Source organism: Phyllostomus hastatus, unplaced genomic scaffold (assembly GCF_019186645.2).
Source record: "Phyllostomus hastatus isolate PE091 unplaced genomic scaffold, TTU_PhHast_1.1 phas_scaffold_11, whole genome shotgun sequence".
Lineage (NCBI taxonomy): Eukaryota > Metazoa > Chordata > Mammalia > Chiroptera > Phyllostomidae > Phyllostomus > Phyllostomus hastatus.
In genome coordinates, this window is record NW_025334005.1 from 2,594,744 (window position 1) to 2,612,462 (window position 17,719).

The window sequence follows — 17,719 nt, forward strand, 5'->3', positions numbered from 1 at the left end:
GCCTGGGGAGGGCTGGAAGAGAGTCGCGTGGGGCGCGGGCTGGAGGTGGGAGTATGAGGCGGGAAGGTGGTCTGGAAGATGCTGGGGGTCAAGGTCATGTGAAGGGGCCGGGGCCTGGACAGGGAGATAAGAGGATGGAGCAGGTGGCAGAGTACACCAAGGGGCAGAGAGGCAGGGCAGGAGCTTCCAGAGGTAACTGGACCGGGCAGGGATGCTGAGCCACTGCAGACCTCAGACCCGCCCTCTGCCTCCAGGTGGCAGCAGTTCCGGTCCCTGGCGGACGGCAAGAAGGCAGCCCTGATGTCAGCCCTGAGCATCCAGAACTACCACCTGGAGTGCACAGAGACCCAGGCCTGGATGAGGGAGAAGACCAAGGTCATCGAGTCCACCCAGGGCCTGGGCAATGACCTGGCTGGGGTGCTGGCGCTGCAGCGTAAGCTGGCCGGCACCGAGCGGGACCTGGAGGCCATCGCCGCCCGGGTGGGTGAACTGACTCAAGAGGCCAACGCCCTGGCCACTGGCCACCCCGCCCAAGCCCCTGCCATCAACGCCCGGCTTGGAGAGGTGCAGGCTGGCTGGGAGGACCTCAGGGCCACCATGCGGCGTCGAGAGGAGTCGCTGGGTGAGGCGCGGCGGCTGCAGGACTTCCTGCGCAGCTTGGACGACTTCCAGGCGTGGCTGGGTCGCACGCAGACCGCTGTGGCCTCTGAAGAAGGGCCGGCCACCCTGCCCGAGGCAGAGGCCCTCCTGGCCCAGCATGCCGCCCTGCGGGGAGAGGTGGAGCGGGCCCAGAGCGAGTATGGCCGGCTGCGGACCCTGGGTGAGGAGGTGACCCGGGACCAGGCCGATCCCCAGTGCCTCTTCCTCAGGCAGCGCCTCGAAGCCCTGGGAACTGGCTGGGAGGAGCTGGGCCGCATGTGGGAGAGCCGGCAGGGCCGCCTGGCCCAGGCCCACGGCTTCCAGGGGTTCCTGCGGGATGCTCGCCAGGCCGAGGGCGTGCTCAGCAGCCAGGTGAGAGCCCAGGGCACGGGGTGAGGGGCTGGAGGAGAGGGGGGGATGTGCTGGAGAGTGGGGGGTGGGACGGAAATGGCCGTGGGTGGAGTAAGCGGGATGAACAGGAAGAATCTGTGGGAGAAAAAAAAGTGGGAGAAAGAAAAAGATGTGAATGTGACTTACTAAAACCGACACAAACTGGCTTGTCACGTAGTTCTTAAAGCAATCGAATCGATAGCTGGGAATACGACAGAATGGGGTTCGGACTGTCCACGGGTCTCCAGCCGGGCCTCCCTGGTAGCTCTCTGAGACTCGGCACCCTCGGGCGCCATCTCCGCCGTCTCCAGGGTGGGACGGTCCACCCCGGCCCTCCCTGGTCGGCCTCCACGGTCGGGGAGCTGAGTTCCGTTTTGAAGAGTGAGCTCGCTACCTCCCCTCCCCGACAGGAGTACGTCCTGTCTCACACGGAGATGCCGGGGACGCTCCAGGCCGCCGACGCCACCATCAAGAAACTGGAGGACTTCATGAGCACCATGGACGCCAACGGGGAGCGGATCCGCGGGCTCCTGGAGGCCGGGCGCCAGCTGGTGTCCAAGGGCAACGTCCACGCCGAGAAGATCCGCGAGAAGGCAGACTCCATCGAGAGGAGGTACGATGAGGGCGGCGGGCCAGGGACAGGCCCGAGAGGAAGCGGCAGTGGGGTGGCCTCAAAGGGGGAGAACTCGGCGGTCAGCTGGCCGGTGGGCCAGGGGGCTGGCCAAAGCAGAGGAGGAAGAGCCCTGGCTGGCGTAGCTCAGTGGCTTGAGCGCGGGCTGCGAACCAAAGTGTCGCAGGTTCGATTCCCAGTCAGGGCACATGCCTGGGTTGCAGGCCATGGCCCCCAGCAACCGCACATTGATATTTCTTTCTCTCTCTTTCTCCCTCCCTTCCCTCTCTAAAAATAAATAAATAAAATCTTTTTTAAAAAGTATAAAGTAAAACAGAAAAAAAAGCAGTAAAAAGTAACTAAAAGACATTAAAAAAAAAAAAGCAGAGGAGGAAGAGCCCAGGGGCCAGGGAGGGCCTCAGCCGTGGGCGGGGGCGTTCTGCTCCCTGGCACGGGGTCTGGGGGGGTCCACCAGGGAGGCTCCATGCTCAACCTAGGATCCCCGGGTGGTTGTGTCGAGCACCTAAAAGGCACTGTCCCCATCAGAGGAGGACTGGAGGCGTCCAGGTTAGTTAGAGGGACGCAGCCCTGTCACGACAAATTCAAGGGTTTCACACGGGGCTGTCGTTACAGACACAGGAAGAACCAGGAAGCAGTGCAGCAGCTCCTGGGCCGTCTCCGGGAGAACCGGGAGCAGCAGCATTTCCTACAGGACTGTCACGAGGTGAGGCGCGGTCCCCCCTCGTGCCCTCCGACAGCCCCTTGCCATCCCTTTCCCACAGCGCTCTGGCCCTCGGAGCCTAGGATGAGCCTGCCGCAGTGTCCCCCCCACACACGACCCTTTTACGGCCTCTTCCCACACCCCCCACTGCTCCCAGCCCACCTGCCCCCACTTGATGCCTCCCTCTTGCCTCCGTCGGCAATGCACTTGACCTTTCCCCATCCCCGCTCCCCGCTCGGTCCAGCTGAAACTCTGGATCGACGAGAAGATGCTGACGGCCCAGGACGTGTCCTATGACGAGGCCCGCAACCTGCACACCAAGTGGCAGAAGCACCAGGCATTCATGGCCGAGCTGGCCGCCAACAAGGACTGGCTGGACAAGGTGGACAAGGTACGCGGAGGTGACAGGAGCCGAAAGGAGGGAATTCTCGGGGTCCCCTCTGGGCAGGGTCCCAGCCACAGTGCAGGGGAGAGCCCAAGCCCCGGGACATGGCTCCTCCAGGGTCGGAGGTCATGGGGCCTCCCGTGCCAAACCCCCAAGGTGGAGGATTGTGGCCTGAGCAGCAAATGTTCTAGGTCTGCGGGACAGCGACTGCAGAACTGTAAGAAAAAAGGAATTAGGAGCCGAACTATGGCTTTGGGTGGACACAGGAGCTGTTCCTGGGTCCAGAGCAGGACAGCCCTCTCCCGGGGCTGCACGAAGGTGGGAAAGCCAGGCCGGGCCTGGAAAGCCCTGGTCACCACGTGAGGGCTGTGCGCGAGCGTGTGGGTTGTGCTGCAGGCTTGTGAAGCTGCCCGAGCCGTGCTAGATGCAGACCACAGACGGTCGTCAGCCTGGCAGCCGCGTGCCTTGGTTTGTGTGTCCTTGGAAGCAGCCCCTGAAACAGGCCCCTGGAACGGGAGGTGACCCCGGGAAACAGCGGTGGGGCAGCGGGGAGCTGCGACGGCGCAGGGAAGGTAGTCGGTGGAGGGCCCACAGCCCTCCCGGGTGCCCCGGTGGACAACTGGAGCTCCGCCCCGGTGGGGCACCCTGGGAGACGAGCGTGCGCCCGAGCCATGGCACCGAAGCACAGAAATGCTGTTTGTCCACCAGCTCCCCGTCCGCCACCGGCTCTGGGGGCAGTAATTCTGGCACTCCCAGCCTGCCTTGCGTGCAGGCCAAGGGGCCGTGCTCCCCGCACCGCCCCAGAAACAACAGGTCTTCAGCGGAAAGGCTGGGAGCGAGGAGGCAGGAGAGACTCACTTGTCGTAGGTCGGGGTTGGGGGGAGGAGCCGAGACAATGAAATGATGGCAAATAATACAAGACCACGTGAGACACCACACCAGAAACCGCAAGCACTAGGGAACTGAAAGTAGAGAAGATCGCAGGGGCTTCGTGGGTGAAGGGAATGCCGAGCTGCACCTCGAAGGGGGATCATCGGGGTTTGAGCAGCACCGAGGCAGGGAAGCGCCGAGGGGGTCGAGACCCCGGAGGACGGCGTGCGAAGGACAACACACCAGACCTCGGAATGACTGCCCACACTCGGGCCTCTCCCGCCCTCTCGGTCCCCCGGCTGCAGAGGTCAGTGGCGTCTCATTCTGACACGTCTCTTCGTCCCCCCCACCCCCCCACCCCCCAGGAAGGGCGGGAGCTGAGCCTGGCGAAGCCGGAGCTGAAAGCCCTGGTGTCGGAGAAGCTGCGGGACCTGCACGAGCGCTGGGACGAGCTGGAGACCACCACCCAGGCCAAGGCCCGCAGCCTCTTCGACGCCAACCGGGCCGAGCTGTTTGCCCAGAGCTGCTCCGCCCTGGAGAGCTGGCTGGTGAGCCTGCAGGCCCAGCTGCACTCCGACGACTACGGCAAGGACCTCACCAGCGTCAACATTCTGCTCAAGAAGCAGCAGGTGCGCGGGGCCCTCAGAGCGGCGAGTGGGGGACAGGAGACGGGAGGAAGGAGCCTGTAGGTCTCGAGAGTTGGGGAGGTCGCTCTCAGACCACCCCACAGCTGGGTTTCAGACCTGGTTGGAGAACCCACTGGGTCTCCTGCCCGTCATGGGCAGCTTTGCTGTAGGAGCAAGAGGAAAATCACCCTGGAACTTTAAGTAGAAGCCCTTTCTCCTCTTGTGCTGTCCCTCCATTGCCCTCTACTGACAAGGCCTAGCATTGCACCACCTGGCACAACAGAATTGTGGAGGGCATCCGGTTCTGGTGCCAGTTCTGACGTCTCAGAACAAGGAAAGGGGGGTTTGGAGCTGAGGTGGATTTGGGACTGAGAGGCAGTAAACTGCTAACTGGCACAGATACCTCGTGCCCCTTCCCCGGACTCTCATGTAAAGTTTGAGAGCCACTGAGCAGACCACGAGGAGGCACTCTCCCAGGGTGAGCCCAGGGAAGAAGTCGAGACTGGCTCGGTGTCGACGAGGGTCCCCTCCGAGCCTGTGGTGGGGGCGCCGTGCTGACACCTCCCCCCTCCTCCGGGCTGGCAGATGCTGGAGCGGGAGATGGCCGTGCGGGAGAAGGAGGTGGAGGCGATCCAGGCCCAGGCGCAAGCCCTGGCCCAGGAGGACCAGGGGGCGGGGGAGGTGGAGCGGACCTCCAGGGCCGTGGAGGAGAAGTTCAGGGCCCTGTACCAGCCCATGAGGGAGCGCTGCCGGCGCCTGCAGGCCTCCCGCGAGCAGCACCAGTTCCACCGGGACGTGGAGGACGAGATCGTGAGCCACAGGGTCGGGGTGGGGTGGCAGGGCGGTCCCCGTGGCAACCCGCTCCCTGCCTCGTGCTGGGGAGATGCCAGCAGCATGCTCGCTTCCCCTTGACACTGCAAGCCAACCCTCCGGGGACACTTGCAGATGCCCTCCAGGTCCCTTCACCCTGGACGCAGAGGTGACCCTGCCCCGCGCACACACACGGGGAGCCCTGCCACCCCTCCCCGCAGCGCTGCCCACTCTCCAGCCCCCAGCTGTCACCGTGTCCTCTGCACCTCCCCTCACCCTCCGCCCCTCTCGTTCAGTTGTGGGTGACCGAGCGCCTGCCCATGGCAAGCTCCAGGGAACACGGCAAGGACCTGCCCAGCGTCCAGCTCCTCATGAAGAAAAACCAGGTGAGACGGAGGCCAAAGGCAAAGGCCCCGAGGGCCTCCTCAGACGTGGAAGTTCTTTTTTCCTGAAGACCTGGGGTTTCTCCCCTCTCGCGCCCCCAGCCCCGCTCGGGGCTGCGTGTACAACCCCAGCCCTCAGCGGGGGCCTCTCCTCATGCAGGAGGGCGGGTTCCCCCAGTAGAAGATCGTGGGGATTGAAGGAACTTGACCATCACATCGTTGGCCGGAAGGGAGGGGAGGCGCGAGGATTCGGGAGGGAAGAGAAGCAAGGGCAGGAAAGGGGCTTGATGTTGAGTAGGGGTAAGGGGGTCCCTGAGCAAGCCTCTCAGCATCTCCACTTCTGCCTCGGGGGACAGACCCTGCAGAAGGAGATACAGGGCCACGAGCCGCGGATCGCGGATCTGAAGGAGCGGCAGCGTGCCCTGGGTGCGGCTGCGGCAGGCCCCGAGCTGGCTGAGCTACAGGAGATGTGGAAACGCCTGGGCCACGAGCTGGAGCTTCGAGGGCAGAGACTGGAGGAGGCCCTGCGGGCCCAGCAGTTCTACCGCGACGCCGCCGAGGCGGAGGCCTGGATGGGCGAGCAGGAGTTGCACATGATGGGCCAGGAGAAAGCCAAGGTGAGAGCCAGGGCTGTGTGCCTGCTTCTTTCCTCCCTGTGACCCCCAGTCCCTGATGCCCACCGTCCCATCCACCAGGATGAGCTGAGCGCCCAGGCCGAGGTGAAGAAGCATCAGGTGTTGGAGCAAGCCCTGGCTGACTACGCCCAAACCATCCACCAGCTGGCAGCCAGCAGCCAAGACATGATTGACCATGACCACCCGGAGAGGTGAGCACAGTGGCGGCAAGGGGACCCTGCCCCTTGGGGAGGGGCTCGTGGAGCCTTCGCACGACGCGTGCACAGAACCATCCGACAAGGTAGAGAAGCAGGGACTCGGCAAGCAGTTAGGTGGCTCAGAGCGACAGGACTCTATGGGACAGGCCGGGCATCAGAGCTGTGTATGCTGAGTCCCCCGCCGCGCTGCTGCCCTCCGCCCACAGCACGCGGATATCGATCCGCCAAGCCCAGGTGGACAAGCTGTACGCCAGCCTGAAGGAGCTGGCCGGGGAGCGGCGGGAGCGCCTGCAGGAGCACCTGAGGCTGTGCCAGCTGCGCCGGGAGCTGGATGACCTGGAGCAGTGGATCCAGGAGCGCGAGGTGGTGGCGGCCTCCCACGAGCTGGGCCAGGACTACGAGCACGTGACGGTGAGTGTGGGGAGGACACCGGCCGCAGGTCAGCCCCTGGGAGAGGAGAGCACCCACTGGGAGACTGCGGCCTTGTCCCACGCAGAGCACCCAGGGGCCGGGCGTAGACCAGGCTGAGCTGGCGCCGTCCTCCCAGCTCTCCCACTTAGGTGGAAGAATTGTGCAGAAAGGAGGACACGACACTGTGTATAGAGTCGGGCAAAAAGGAAATGACCAGTCACGGTTTTCCAACAGAACTGGGCAGCACAGGGTACCCCAGTTTGTAGGCTAAAGGTTCCACATGCCCCTGCTTCCTCAGCTGGGGACTGGGGTGTTTGTCGAACCCACGGTCGTGGGGAACTGGTTGCATCTGGTCATGACCTCAGCCCAGCTGGAGAAACCTATTTTGGCCCCAGTGGCCCAGGGAGAGAAGTAGGTCCTCAGTTTGGGACAAGAGGACTCGCCACCCCCCCCCGCCCCCCACCCCCGATGGATCGGCAGGGACAGTGTCGGAGTGGTCTGTGCGCCTGTTTCCCCCTCCACCAGATGCTCCGGGACAAGTTCCGAGAGTTCTCCCGGGACACGAGCACCATCGGCCAGGAGCGCGTGGACGGCGCCAACGCGCTGGCCAACGGGCTCATCGCTGGGGGCCACGCCGCCCGGGCCACCGTGGCTGAGTGGAAGGACAGCCTCAACGAGGCCTGGGCTGACCTGCTCGAGCTGCTGGACACCCGGGGCCAGGTGCTGGCCGCCGCGCACGAGCTGCAGCGCTTCCTGCACGGGGCCCGCCAGGCGCTGGCGCGGGTGCAGCAGAAGCAGCAGCAGCTCCCGGATGGGACCGGCCGGGACCTCAACTCGGCCGAGGCCCTGCAGCGCCGGCACTGCGCCTTCGAGCACGACATCCAGGCCCTGAGCGCCCAGGTCTGACTCGAGCGCGCGAGGCCGGGGCTGGCTTGGGAGGGGCTTCGTGGGACATGGGCGGGGGGTGGGCATCCTCTGGAAGGCCACTTAGGCAAGAGGTAGGATGGCTCCGGGTAAACATCTCTGGCCGGGGACCTCTCACCACCGTATCCACACCTTTGTTGACAGCCTCCTCGAGGACCCGTGGCATTGTCACCTGGTCCTTGCAAGGGCAAGAGCATTTTTCATGTCGTTACTAAAAGCAGTCCCGCCCAGGTCAAGCCTAGATCCTTCCTGCGACCATTTAAACTCCGGCAGACCCCACCCAAGTCCCTTTTTCAGGTTGCAAATCTCATTCTCGCGATATCCGAGGTCCCTCACATCCCGGACAGGCCTCTAAAAGCCCAACTGGCTAGCAGCCCTTTTAAAGGGCTGCCCCCAGATGGGACCCAACAGGGCAGAGTGTGACAAGGCCTACCCTGGGCACCAGCCGTCGCCCTCCCCAGCCCTAACCCTCTGCTCCTCCTCTGCTCGTGTGGCTGGTGAAACGGGAGGGCAGAGCCCGGGACGGGGGTGGGGGAGAAACTGTGGCTTCTCGGAGTCTCCAGCTCCACCTAACTCTGACCCGGGGCCCTGCAGGTCCAGCAGGTCCAGGACGATGGCCTCCGGCTCCAGAAGGCCTACGCTGGGGACAAGGCCGAGGAGATCGGCCGTCACATGCAGGCCGTGGCTGAGGCCTGGTCCCAGCTGCAGGGGAGCTCTGCCGCCCGCCGCCAGCTGCTGCTGGACACCACGGACAAGTTCCGCTTCTTCGTGGCCGTCCGGGAGCTGATGCTGTGGATGGACGGGGTGAACCTGCAGATGGACGCCCAGGAGCGGCCCCGGTGAGGCCCGCAGCGCCCGCGGCCTCCAGGGGGCGGTGGGGGGGGTGAGCAGGTAGCGGGGGTGGGGCTGTGGCAGCAGCAGCGTGTGATGTGGCCTCTGTGTCCCCAGGGACGTGTCCTCCGCGGACCTGGTCATCAAGAACCACCAGGGCATCAAAGCGGAGATAGAGGCCAGGGCCGACCGCTTCTCCTCCTGCATCGACATGGGGCAGGGGCTGCTCGCCAGGAACCACTACGCAGCGGAGGAGGTGGGCCGGGCCTGCGCACAGCTGGGCCATCCCGGCGGCCGTAGCGCTGAGTCTTCTCCCGAGTCTTCCTGGTTCCTCTCGTGCTTTCCTTATAGAAACCTTCCGCTCTCTGCCCCCCAGTGCTGTTCAGGGACTCCCCACCCCGTCTGGACCCCCCAGGACTGTCTGCCTCTCGAGATCAGAAACCACTGGCTCCCCTGTGTGAGTCCTCCCGGGACCCGGAAGAGCCCCGCTGGGTGCTAACTCGCATCTCTGCCCCCCCAGATCTCAGAGAAGCTGTCTCAGCTGCAGGCACGGCGCCAGGAGACGGCGGACAAATGGCAGGAGAAGATGGACTGGCTCCAGCTTGGTGAGCCACTCTGGGGACCAGGAGGGGCTGGGCATCTCATCCCCCGTGGTTTGTAGAGTGAGACCTGGGCATGGGATTGAAGGTGCCCACCCTCAGCGCTGCCTGGCTCTGCCCTCCACCTCTGCTTCGGGGCGGTAGCTTTCTCTGTGTCTGTGTTCTTTTTTTTATATAAGATTTTATTTATTTATTTTTAGAGAGGGAAGGGAGGGAGAAAGAGAAAGAGAGAGAAACATCAATGTGTGGTTGCTGGGGGCCGTGGCCTGCAACCCAGGCATGTGCCCTGACTGGGAATCGAACCTGCGACACTTTGGTTCGCAGCCCGCACTCAATCCACTGAGCTACGCCAGCCAGGGTTTGTGTCCGTGTTCTTGAAGTGCCGTGGCTACAATGCTCCGCCCGTGCCCACTCTGACCCGCCATCTTCCCCCCGGTCCCCCCACCCCTGCAGTCTTGGAGGTGCTCGTGTTTGGGAGAGACGCGGGTATGGCGGAGGCCTGGCTGTGCAGCCAGGAGCCGCTGGTGCGAAGCGCCGAGCTGGGCTGCACGGTGGACGAAGTCGAGAGCCTCATCAAGCGGCACGAGGCCTTCCAGAAGTCAGCCGTGGCCTGGGAGGAGCGCTTCAGTGCGCTGGAGAAGCTCACCGCGGTGAGGGCTGCGGCCCCCCGGGATGCCCCCGCCCCTGTCCCACCGCCCCACGCCCATGCTCTCTCCCGCTGGCAGACAACAGGTCCTCTCTCCCCGCTGCACCAGCCTCTCCCAGACGTGAGCCGAGAGTGCCGGGCGGTCACCTCGGCTTTGGGAGTCGTCAGTCCCCCCCGTGGGCGACGCTAAGCGAGACCATCTCCCCAGTTGCTTCTAATGTCTGCCTTCTTTTGAGATAGTTTCCAGTGTGTCATCAAACCAGAGCTGAGACTCCAGGTCCTCTTAAATGAGACCTTCTGTGCCCTGACCTCAGACTTTTTTGGCAGCTGGAGGAGCAGGAGAAGGAGCGGAAAAGAAAGAGGGAGGAGGAGGAACGGAGGAGACAGCCCCCCGCTCCAGAGCCCGCAGCCAGGCTGCCCGAAGACGCCCTGCTGGATGGCCGGACGGCCCCCGACGCTTCTCGGGACAGGTGACTGCTGGGACGCTTGGGGAGGTGGGTGAGGCTGAACCTCAGCAACCCAAGGGCTTACATCGTCACCTTCTGCCATCCCAGAACCCACCCCCAGCCACCAGCATCCACACAGCCGGCCAGCATTAACGGAGTCTGCACAGACGGAGAGTCCCCACTGGTGAGCCCCGCTGCCCCGTGTGCCCCACCAGGATCGCAAACCGCCCCCCCCCCACACGTCATCTTATAGCTCTTTTCCTTGTGGCCCCTATTGGAACAGCCGAGACTTGAGCAGGGCAGCTTCCCAGAAGGGCCTGTGGGTTCCTCCCGGAGGTGTGGGTGTTGATACCTGCAGGAACTCCAAGGGGTATGAGCCGGGTGGTGGGGACACTGGGGACAGGAGAGGGCAGAGGCCCAGAGGAAACTTGGGGGTGGGAGGCCCGGCTCCTGGGCCTCAGGCTGCACGGCGTCCGAGCTAGGTGTCCAGCCCCCTCACCCCTGGACATGCCGTTTTCCCCGCAGGGGTCCGGCACAGGGGACGAGGCCAACGGGCCGCAGGAAGAGAGGCAGACCCGGACACAGGGCTCCGCCCCTCCCGTCATGTCCCAGAGCAGGTCGTCCGAGTCAGCCCGGGTGGCCACCCTGCCCCCTCGAGGCCCGGAGCTCTCCGCCCAGGAGCAGATGGAGGGGATGCTGTGCCGGAAGCAGGAGATGGAGGCCGTTGGCAAGAAGGCAGCCAACAGGTACTGGGAGCTGGCCACACAGCGCCCGCCTTCTCCAGTCACTGGCTTTTGAAAAAGCTGGCCTGGAGCGTCTTCCTAGGGGGAGGGGCGGGGGGACCGCAGGAGGAGTGTCCTCTAGGAAGGGGTAGCAGGGCAGGGCCCAGGAGCAGAGCGGGGCCTCAGGGGAAGGCCAGGGGGGTGTAGAGATGACAGGCCCGAGGACGGGAGAGGCACTGGAAGTCCTAGAACACGCACGCTCTTCCCAGGGTGACCAGCCCCACAAAACCTGGTCAGCTGGCCTGTCTGGTCCCTCCTCACCTGCGCCACGTCCCTCCCAGGTCCTGGCAGAACGTGTACTGTGTCCTGCGGCGCGGGAGCCTTGGCTTTTACAAGGATGCGAAGGCAGCCAGCGCGGGAGTGCCATACCACGGGGAAGTGCCTGTCAGCCTGGCCAGGGCCCAGGGCAGTGTCGCCTTTGATTATCGGAAGCGCAAACACGTCTTCAAGCTGGGGTAGGGACAGAGCTGTGCCCTCAGGAACGGGGGGTGGGGGTCAGAGCGGTACAAGGTGAAGGGTTGCCATGGTCTGAGGCCAGAAGAAATAGAACTACAGAGCCAGGGACATCTGGGGACACAGATATGGGGGGGGGGCACAGATCCAGTTGTATTCCACACTAAGGGGTGCCAGAGCTCCAACACTCAGGCCTGATGGCTGACGATGTCAAGCTGAAAAATTATCCTGGATAGGGTATCTGAGGGTAGGGTGCTGGCTTTCCCTGCCTCTGGGGACTCCAGGGGCCTGCCCCCCGCCAGCCAGCAAGCAGCCAGAGCTGGAGGCACGCCCTGGGATGGCAATGCACCCTGGGATGGCAGTGTGCTCGCCCTGGTCCTTGGTAGCCAATCGGGAAGGGTCTGCCTTCACTGTCCGGGGAACCTGAAGAATGTGCAGCAGGAAGTCTCTGATCAGGCTCTGAAGGCCCAGCCGGCGTGGCCTCCAGCCTGGCCCCAGGGTGGCAACCGAGCCCTCCCCAGCTCCGACCCGGCCAGTCCAAATTCTCAGCTCTGCCCTGAGGTTTCTCTCTCTCTTCCAACAGCTTACAGGATGGGAAAGAATATTTATTCCAAGCCAAGGACGAGGTGAGCTGCCCTCTCTCCTCCCACACCCCTTGGCTCCATTGCCATTCTTAGAACCCTTCTCTTGTTCCTCTTTTTCCTTAAGTGTCTCGTTCTTTTAAGTCAGACAGCCCCCACCCTGCCAACCGGATGTTTGTGAAGGCCGCACCGAAACACGTTCCCTATCTTAAGGGGGCTTTTTCTCCAATGAGATGAAATAGTCCGATCATTTTTCTGCCTCCTACTCTTACGCTTCCCCGCGGTCCCCAGGCTGGCTGCTGACCGCCTGTCTTCCCACGCCCCCTGCAGGCAGAGATGAGCTCATGGCTGCGGGTGGTGAATGCAGCCATTGCCGCCGCGTCCTCCGCCTCCGGAGAACCCGAAGAGCCAGCAGTGCCCAGTGCCACCCGGGGCATGACGCGGGCCATGACCATGCCCCCAGTATCGCCAGTCGGGGCTGAGGGGCCCGTGGTACTTCGCGGCAAGGATGGCAGAGAACGAGAGCGAGAAAAACGCTTCAGCTTCTTCAAGAAGAATAAGTAGCCGGGGGGGCAAGACTCCTAGGCCAGCTCCCTCCCTCTGTTCAGGAAACTGCCAGGGACTGTCAACAGGGACCACCCTCTTGTCAGGACAACTGCCTGCTGCTAGGGTCTGTTGCCAAGGCCAGCCCACCACCAGGAACTGTCTGTGGGGACAAGCCAGTGTTCCCGAGGGCAGCCCTTCTCTTCTGCTATTTAATTCCAGACTGGTGGTGGGACCCAGGCAACCCCCAACTCCCCTCGTCCCCCGTTTCCCTCCTTCCCCAGCCTCCCCCCGCCTCTCTCCCCACCACAGTGCGGATGGCGCCGCACCCTCAGTATAGGCCACACGGGGAATGGCTGCCCCCCCCCCCCCGCCTCAGGGTCGTTCTCCCACCACAGCTAGGGCACGCCGTCTGGTGCCTTGCCCCTGGGGACCAGCCAGGAACCTCTATGAGCTGAAGCAGGACCTGGGGGCAAGAGGGCCGGATGATGGAGTCAGAGACACCGAAGCTCCCCCTGCCCCTCCTTCCTCAGCCTCTGACTCGAGCGGCCACTCCATCTCCGGCGACTCTCAATGGCTTCCAGGTGTGAGTTGTTCGGGGGCGACCACAGCCTTGATTGAGTCTGGCCAAGGAGGTGATTAAACAGCTCGGCTTCTCTTACTGCCTCTGGGTGTCTTTGCGCCCCTGACCGCGAGCCTCTCTGCTGTGCCCACGTTCTTCCCTCGGGCTCTGTCTCCGGTGGGTCAGGTTTCCACTCTGTCCCCGGTCTCCAAGCCCTTGGAGAACCACATTATTTTGATAATGGCCTCTGGTTTGCTGGGTTGACCGATGTCAAGCCTCTTGTTTGACCAAAGAAGTTCTCTGTGGGTCAGGATGATGTTAACGAGCAGATTAACGTTAGAAAGCAGGGAACGGCTATTTCCCTGGTGCACAACTTTCTTCGCTCACGAGTCTCTCAACTGTTTTCAAAAACTAAAGACAAAGAAAAAAAAGGAAGACTGGAGAGCATGGCCACAACCTAGGCTCAGCCACTGCTCGGGCCGACAGCGGAGAACAGAGCACGCACGAGGTGCGCTCCCCAGTGGAGAGGGTCAAGGGCGTTCACCCCGGGACCAGATAGGCGGCAGGTTCCAAGTCCACCGACCAATAGAATGATGACACCCTGGGAAGCCACGAGGTACACGGCAAGTGTGTAAACACACAAATACACACAGGAGAATGTGCTAGGTCTAACGAAGTATAAAAAAGGAATCTCCCTTGTCTCTGGCTTGACAGTTAGAGGTTTGAGGACAATGGTGGCCTTGGTGGCCTTCTACAGGAAAAACTTCACTCTTTCATTGTTTCCCATTCTCACACAAACAACCGTTTCTTTTGGGGGCTCAGAGGTGATCTTTCCAGGAAAGCAGTCCCATCTTTAGTGTTACTGGCCAAGGGTCTTGGTTGAGCCTGACCATTATCAGCCATGACGATGGCAGGGTCAGGCGTGTGCAGGCCCAGGACTCGCACAACACAGCCCTGGCATGGTCTCCCACCGCGAGATCTGGTAGACCAGATGGCCCACAGAGTAATGATCCCTTTCTCTTAAGAAAAACAGGGATGATAAGCACAAGAAACATGTAGATAAATGTAGCTAGAATGATCTGTCATGGGAATGAATGGAAGAATCCATTGACACCACAACCTCTCTTTCTTCAGGTACAAATATAAAATGTTCACTATTTGAAGGAAAAGTCATACATTGTGGAGTGTTCAGGGAATCGGGGTATTTACACTCCAGGATGGCAGGCACAGGGGGGTGGGGGGACAGAATAATTGGAAATTTTAGGAGGAAATGTACACGGGGGCGAGACATGAATGGAGAAATGATCATTTTAACGTGTAAACTAGGGCAACCAGGTGAAGGTCCTGGGGAAGGCAGCCAGTCACTGAGAGAAGGAATGGAAATGGTGTTTGAACGTCACATGCTTACACGTGGCAGCTGAAGCTCCCACAGGGCATGCGCCTTAAGGACAGGGCACAGAGGACGATAAGCACAAGGTCAGGAAGAACGTCTTGGGAGATACCCTCACGCACAAGTGGAACAAAAGTTCCAAGGAAGATGACAGAATGGTAGGGAGCAGTGAGGGACATGAGACAGGTTAGAGCCACAGTAATGCAGGCACCACATATCAATGGGGACATGTGGACAGATGTATCCACTCTTTAGAGAAAAGTATGTCTGCATTCTGAACCCCGCCTCCAAGGGTGACGGCTGGGTTTGCGCTGTCCCATACAGCGGCCGCGGACCACGTGCGGCTGCTGAGCCCTGGCAGTGCGGCGGGTCCGGCCTGAGACGTGCCGTGAGTGCAGCATTGCTCCCGGGACTTCAAAGACCGAAGAGGAAAAACAGAATTTAAGATAGATATTTCATTGAGAATTTTTATATTGATTATATGGTGAAATGATCTTTTAGCTACATTAGGTTTCAAAAGTATGAAAGTTCATACTATTTAAACGCGTTTACTAGAAAATTTTAAATCACATCTGTGGCTCCCATATTTCTACTTGGAACAGCTCTGGTGAAAATGGACTACAGACCTAAATGTGAAAAGTAAAAACATGAATGTTAAAAGAAGAAAATGTAGGAGAATATATATGTGACTCAGGTAGAAAAGAAAAACTTACACAAAACTTCGGAAGCATAAACTTTAAAAATTGGTTAATTTGATAAAAATTGAGGACTTCTGGTCAATGAAGGATACCAAGGTAACAATCTTGTGGAATGAAAGAATATACTCGAAACCTGTAAGATACTAATATGTAGAATATGTGAGAAAATCCTGCAAGTTGACAAGAAAAGGGGCAAAAGATATGAATAGGAAATTCACAGAAGAGTAAATGCAAAGAAGCTTACCAAGTAATCAGAAATGCAAATTAAAGCAACCGTGTATGTGTGACTTTATTGTCAGACGGGCAGAAACTAGGAAACCGGGCGATGTCAAACAGCACAGACGTGGCGACACAGGGCCCCTCGTGCGCTGTAGGTGGGAGGGCAGACTGGACAGTTTTTCCGGACAAAAACCTAGCAGCTTCACCATGGGTTCGCTGTCCCCCAAATTCTGGCATGAGTCCATTGTGGCATTCATAATCAACATATGGATGTTAACTCCAGCCTTGTTGGGAGTGGTGGGGGGTTGGAGGCAACCTGATACCCCGCACCCAGAGACTGACAGGTAAGATACGGGGATGGCACCCTACGGATGATTTACTCGGTGGTGAGATATGACACAGCAACTTAGCACTTAGTGAAAAAGGAAATAGTGAAAAAAAAAATTGCGTTGAGTACTACAACACGATTTACATAAATATTTACATACATTACAATAATTTACCTAAATGCACAATCAGTGGGCCTTGTTTAGATCTATATTAGAAGAAACCAATTGTATAAAGACATGTGCAACAGTCTGGGGAAAATTTGAAATAAATATTAACAAAGAATATTATTCATCATATTAGTAATAAATTATTCAACACCAATAATGGAAATGGTGTTTGAGCATCATGTGCATACATACTACTAATAGTAGAAGCAATAAAATACTTTTATAATAAAAAAACATAACACTGGATGTTCTCATTAGAGGCAGATCCTGAAGTCCTAATAAGAGAAATGGCATTATGTCTGTGGTTTGCTTTTTAAAACTCCAGCCTGTCCTCACCAAAAAGTAGAGGGGTTAGATAAAGTATGGGCAAAATGTTGATAATTGTCAATCTGGGTAAAAGGTCCATAGGAGTTCATCATAATATTCTCTGTGCCTTTTTGAAAATTTTCACATAAAACTGTTTTTAAATGGAAAAAGCGAATGTACTAAGACATGCCTTGCAAGAATGCAAACAAAATAATACCCGTCGAACTCATTAGAATGGTTGCCTGTGGGGGAAGGTGAGAGGAGGTAAAAGGGAATAAATAAGAGTAGGGAAATAGATGGAGGGAGGAAATAGAACGGTGCAGTCAGAGCTGTGGGAAGAAAGCATAAAGACAGAAGGCTAAAGGTTGGTGAATGGGATGAAACTTTTAAAACGGTGAAAACTGTCCAGAGGACATTAGTTTTGGTGACCTCGGGAAATTCTGGGAACTGGAAAGGAGAACAGAACCCAAAACAGTGTATGAAGGTGGATGACGGTAGGTTCAGACCCTCCGTTTGAGAAGTCAGAATGGTGAAGATGATTGAAAGCTATTTCAGAAATGGGTGAGGACGGGCTGCACGTTTTAAAAGTCTGACTGTAGTGAAACTTGAAATGACCAGAGGAGAAGGGAAGGAGAGAGGTGGATAGAATCATGTGGGAAACAAGCATGAATGTTAAAATTGCAAGGATGGTGCCTCTTCGGAAAGAACTCGGTGAAAGAAACATATCCAAGTAGCTGGGGAGGAAGAGGGCAGCCTCAGGAATTTGTGCTTGATGGTATCAGAAGAGATTCTACGGAGCCACCACCAGTGAGAAATGGAGATTGACAATCACCGAGGCACGCTGTACTCCGAGATAAACTCGGTCCATCAATCTTCATAAACGTCTATTCTTTGTTCACGGGTGACAGTGAGTAATCCACCAAATAATCTCCCTTTTGCCACCAGGAGGTGCCCTTGGACCACAGCTAAATTCTGAACGCTAGAAAGTGCCCCGGGACTCACTCACTGATGCCTAGTCCGGTAGCTTGGCGTGGACGCGCAGACCTTGCCACACACCCAAATCTAGGAAACTCTCTGGGCCTTTGCACCAAGTATTCCTTGGTGTGCTCACCACAGGCCGGGAACTGTGAAGGACACACAGTTGCTACAGAGAGAAAACCAGCCCACGTACATACATGGACGAACAGAACATGACTAAGGGTAGCCTGCATAGAATGCTTCCTAGGGCCATCCCAGCTCTGCCGTCTTTCACTGTTTCATCACTAATGAACAACACGTTTGTAATGAAAAGTAATTCTTACATTATGTTTAAAACTCTACCCCCTCAAAAAAAGGCTAGATTTGCTTAAAATGTGGCACGTCTGTATTTCTAAAAGGTCTCAAGCTGTGCTAGAGGTTGGCCAGCACGCTAAGAAAGCCCCTTTTTAGAGGACCCAGTGAGATAACCCTTTGTCATCAGCTGCAGGCCCCCACCCCCGCTTCTGCAGGCCCTTATAGCACCATCCATTGTGATGGCTAGTGACACCCTGGCCTTCTGATTTTTTCTGGACGCAATGGTTGCGTCC

At 59.0% G+C, this 17,719-nt stretch overlaps 1 protein-coding gene across 3 annotated transcripts in view; it reads left to right on the plus strand.

Annotated features, from left to right (window-relative positions):
- The window catches only part of SPTBN2 (spectrin beta, non-erythrocytic 2), a 36,064-nt gene extending 22,924 nt beyond the window's left edge, over nucleotides 1–13,140 (plus strand). For 2 of the 3 annotated variants that reach the window (XM_045854854.1, XM_045854852.1), the window contains 21 exons: nucleotides 255–1,011; nucleotides 1,440–1,642; nucleotides 2,273–2,363; nucleotides 2,605–2,751; nucleotides 3,981–4,244; nucleotides 4,827–5,051; nucleotides 5,348–5,437; nucleotides 5,791–6,051; nucleotides 6,130–6,260; nucleotides 6,473–6,677; nucleotides 7,203–7,577; nucleotides 8,196–8,440; nucleotides 8,550–8,688; nucleotides 8,953–9,037; nucleotides 9,485–9,681; nucleotides 10,005–10,147; nucleotides 10,232–10,307; nucleotides 10,649–10,869; nucleotides 11,187–11,360; nucleotides 11,942–11,984; nucleotides 12,270–13,140. In XM_045854854.1, coding sequence (XP_045710810.1) covers nucleotides 255–1,011; nucleotides 1,440–1,642; nucleotides 2,273–2,363; nucleotides 2,605–2,751; nucleotides 3,981–4,244; nucleotides 4,827–5,051; nucleotides 5,348–5,437; nucleotides 5,791–6,051; nucleotides 6,130–6,260; nucleotides 6,473–6,677; nucleotides 7,203–7,577; nucleotides 8,196–8,440; nucleotides 8,550–8,688; nucleotides 8,953–9,037; nucleotides 9,485–9,681; nucleotides 10,005–10,147; nucleotides 10,232–10,307; nucleotides 10,649–10,869; nucleotides 11,187–11,360; nucleotides 11,942–11,984; nucleotides 12,270–12,503 — 4,306 coding nt within the window. In that variant the 3' untranslated portion in view covers nucleotides 12,504–13,140. The remainder of the gene's footprint in view (nucleotides 1–254; nucleotides 1,012–1,439; nucleotides 1,643–2,272; nucleotides 2,364–2,604; nucleotides 2,752–3,980; nucleotides 4,245–4,826; nucleotides 5,052–5,347; nucleotides 5,438–5,790; nucleotides 6,052–6,129; nucleotides 6,261–6,472; nucleotides 6,678–7,202; nucleotides 7,578–8,195; nucleotides 8,441–8,549; nucleotides 8,689–8,952; nucleotides 9,038–9,484; nucleotides 9,682–10,004; nucleotides 10,148–10,231; nucleotides 10,308–10,648; nucleotides 10,870–11,186; nucleotides 11,361–11,941; nucleotides 11,985–12,269) is intronic. The other variant, XM_045854855.1, reaches the window with a different exon arrangement.
- Nucleotides 13,141–17,719: the final 4,579 nt, after the last annotated feature.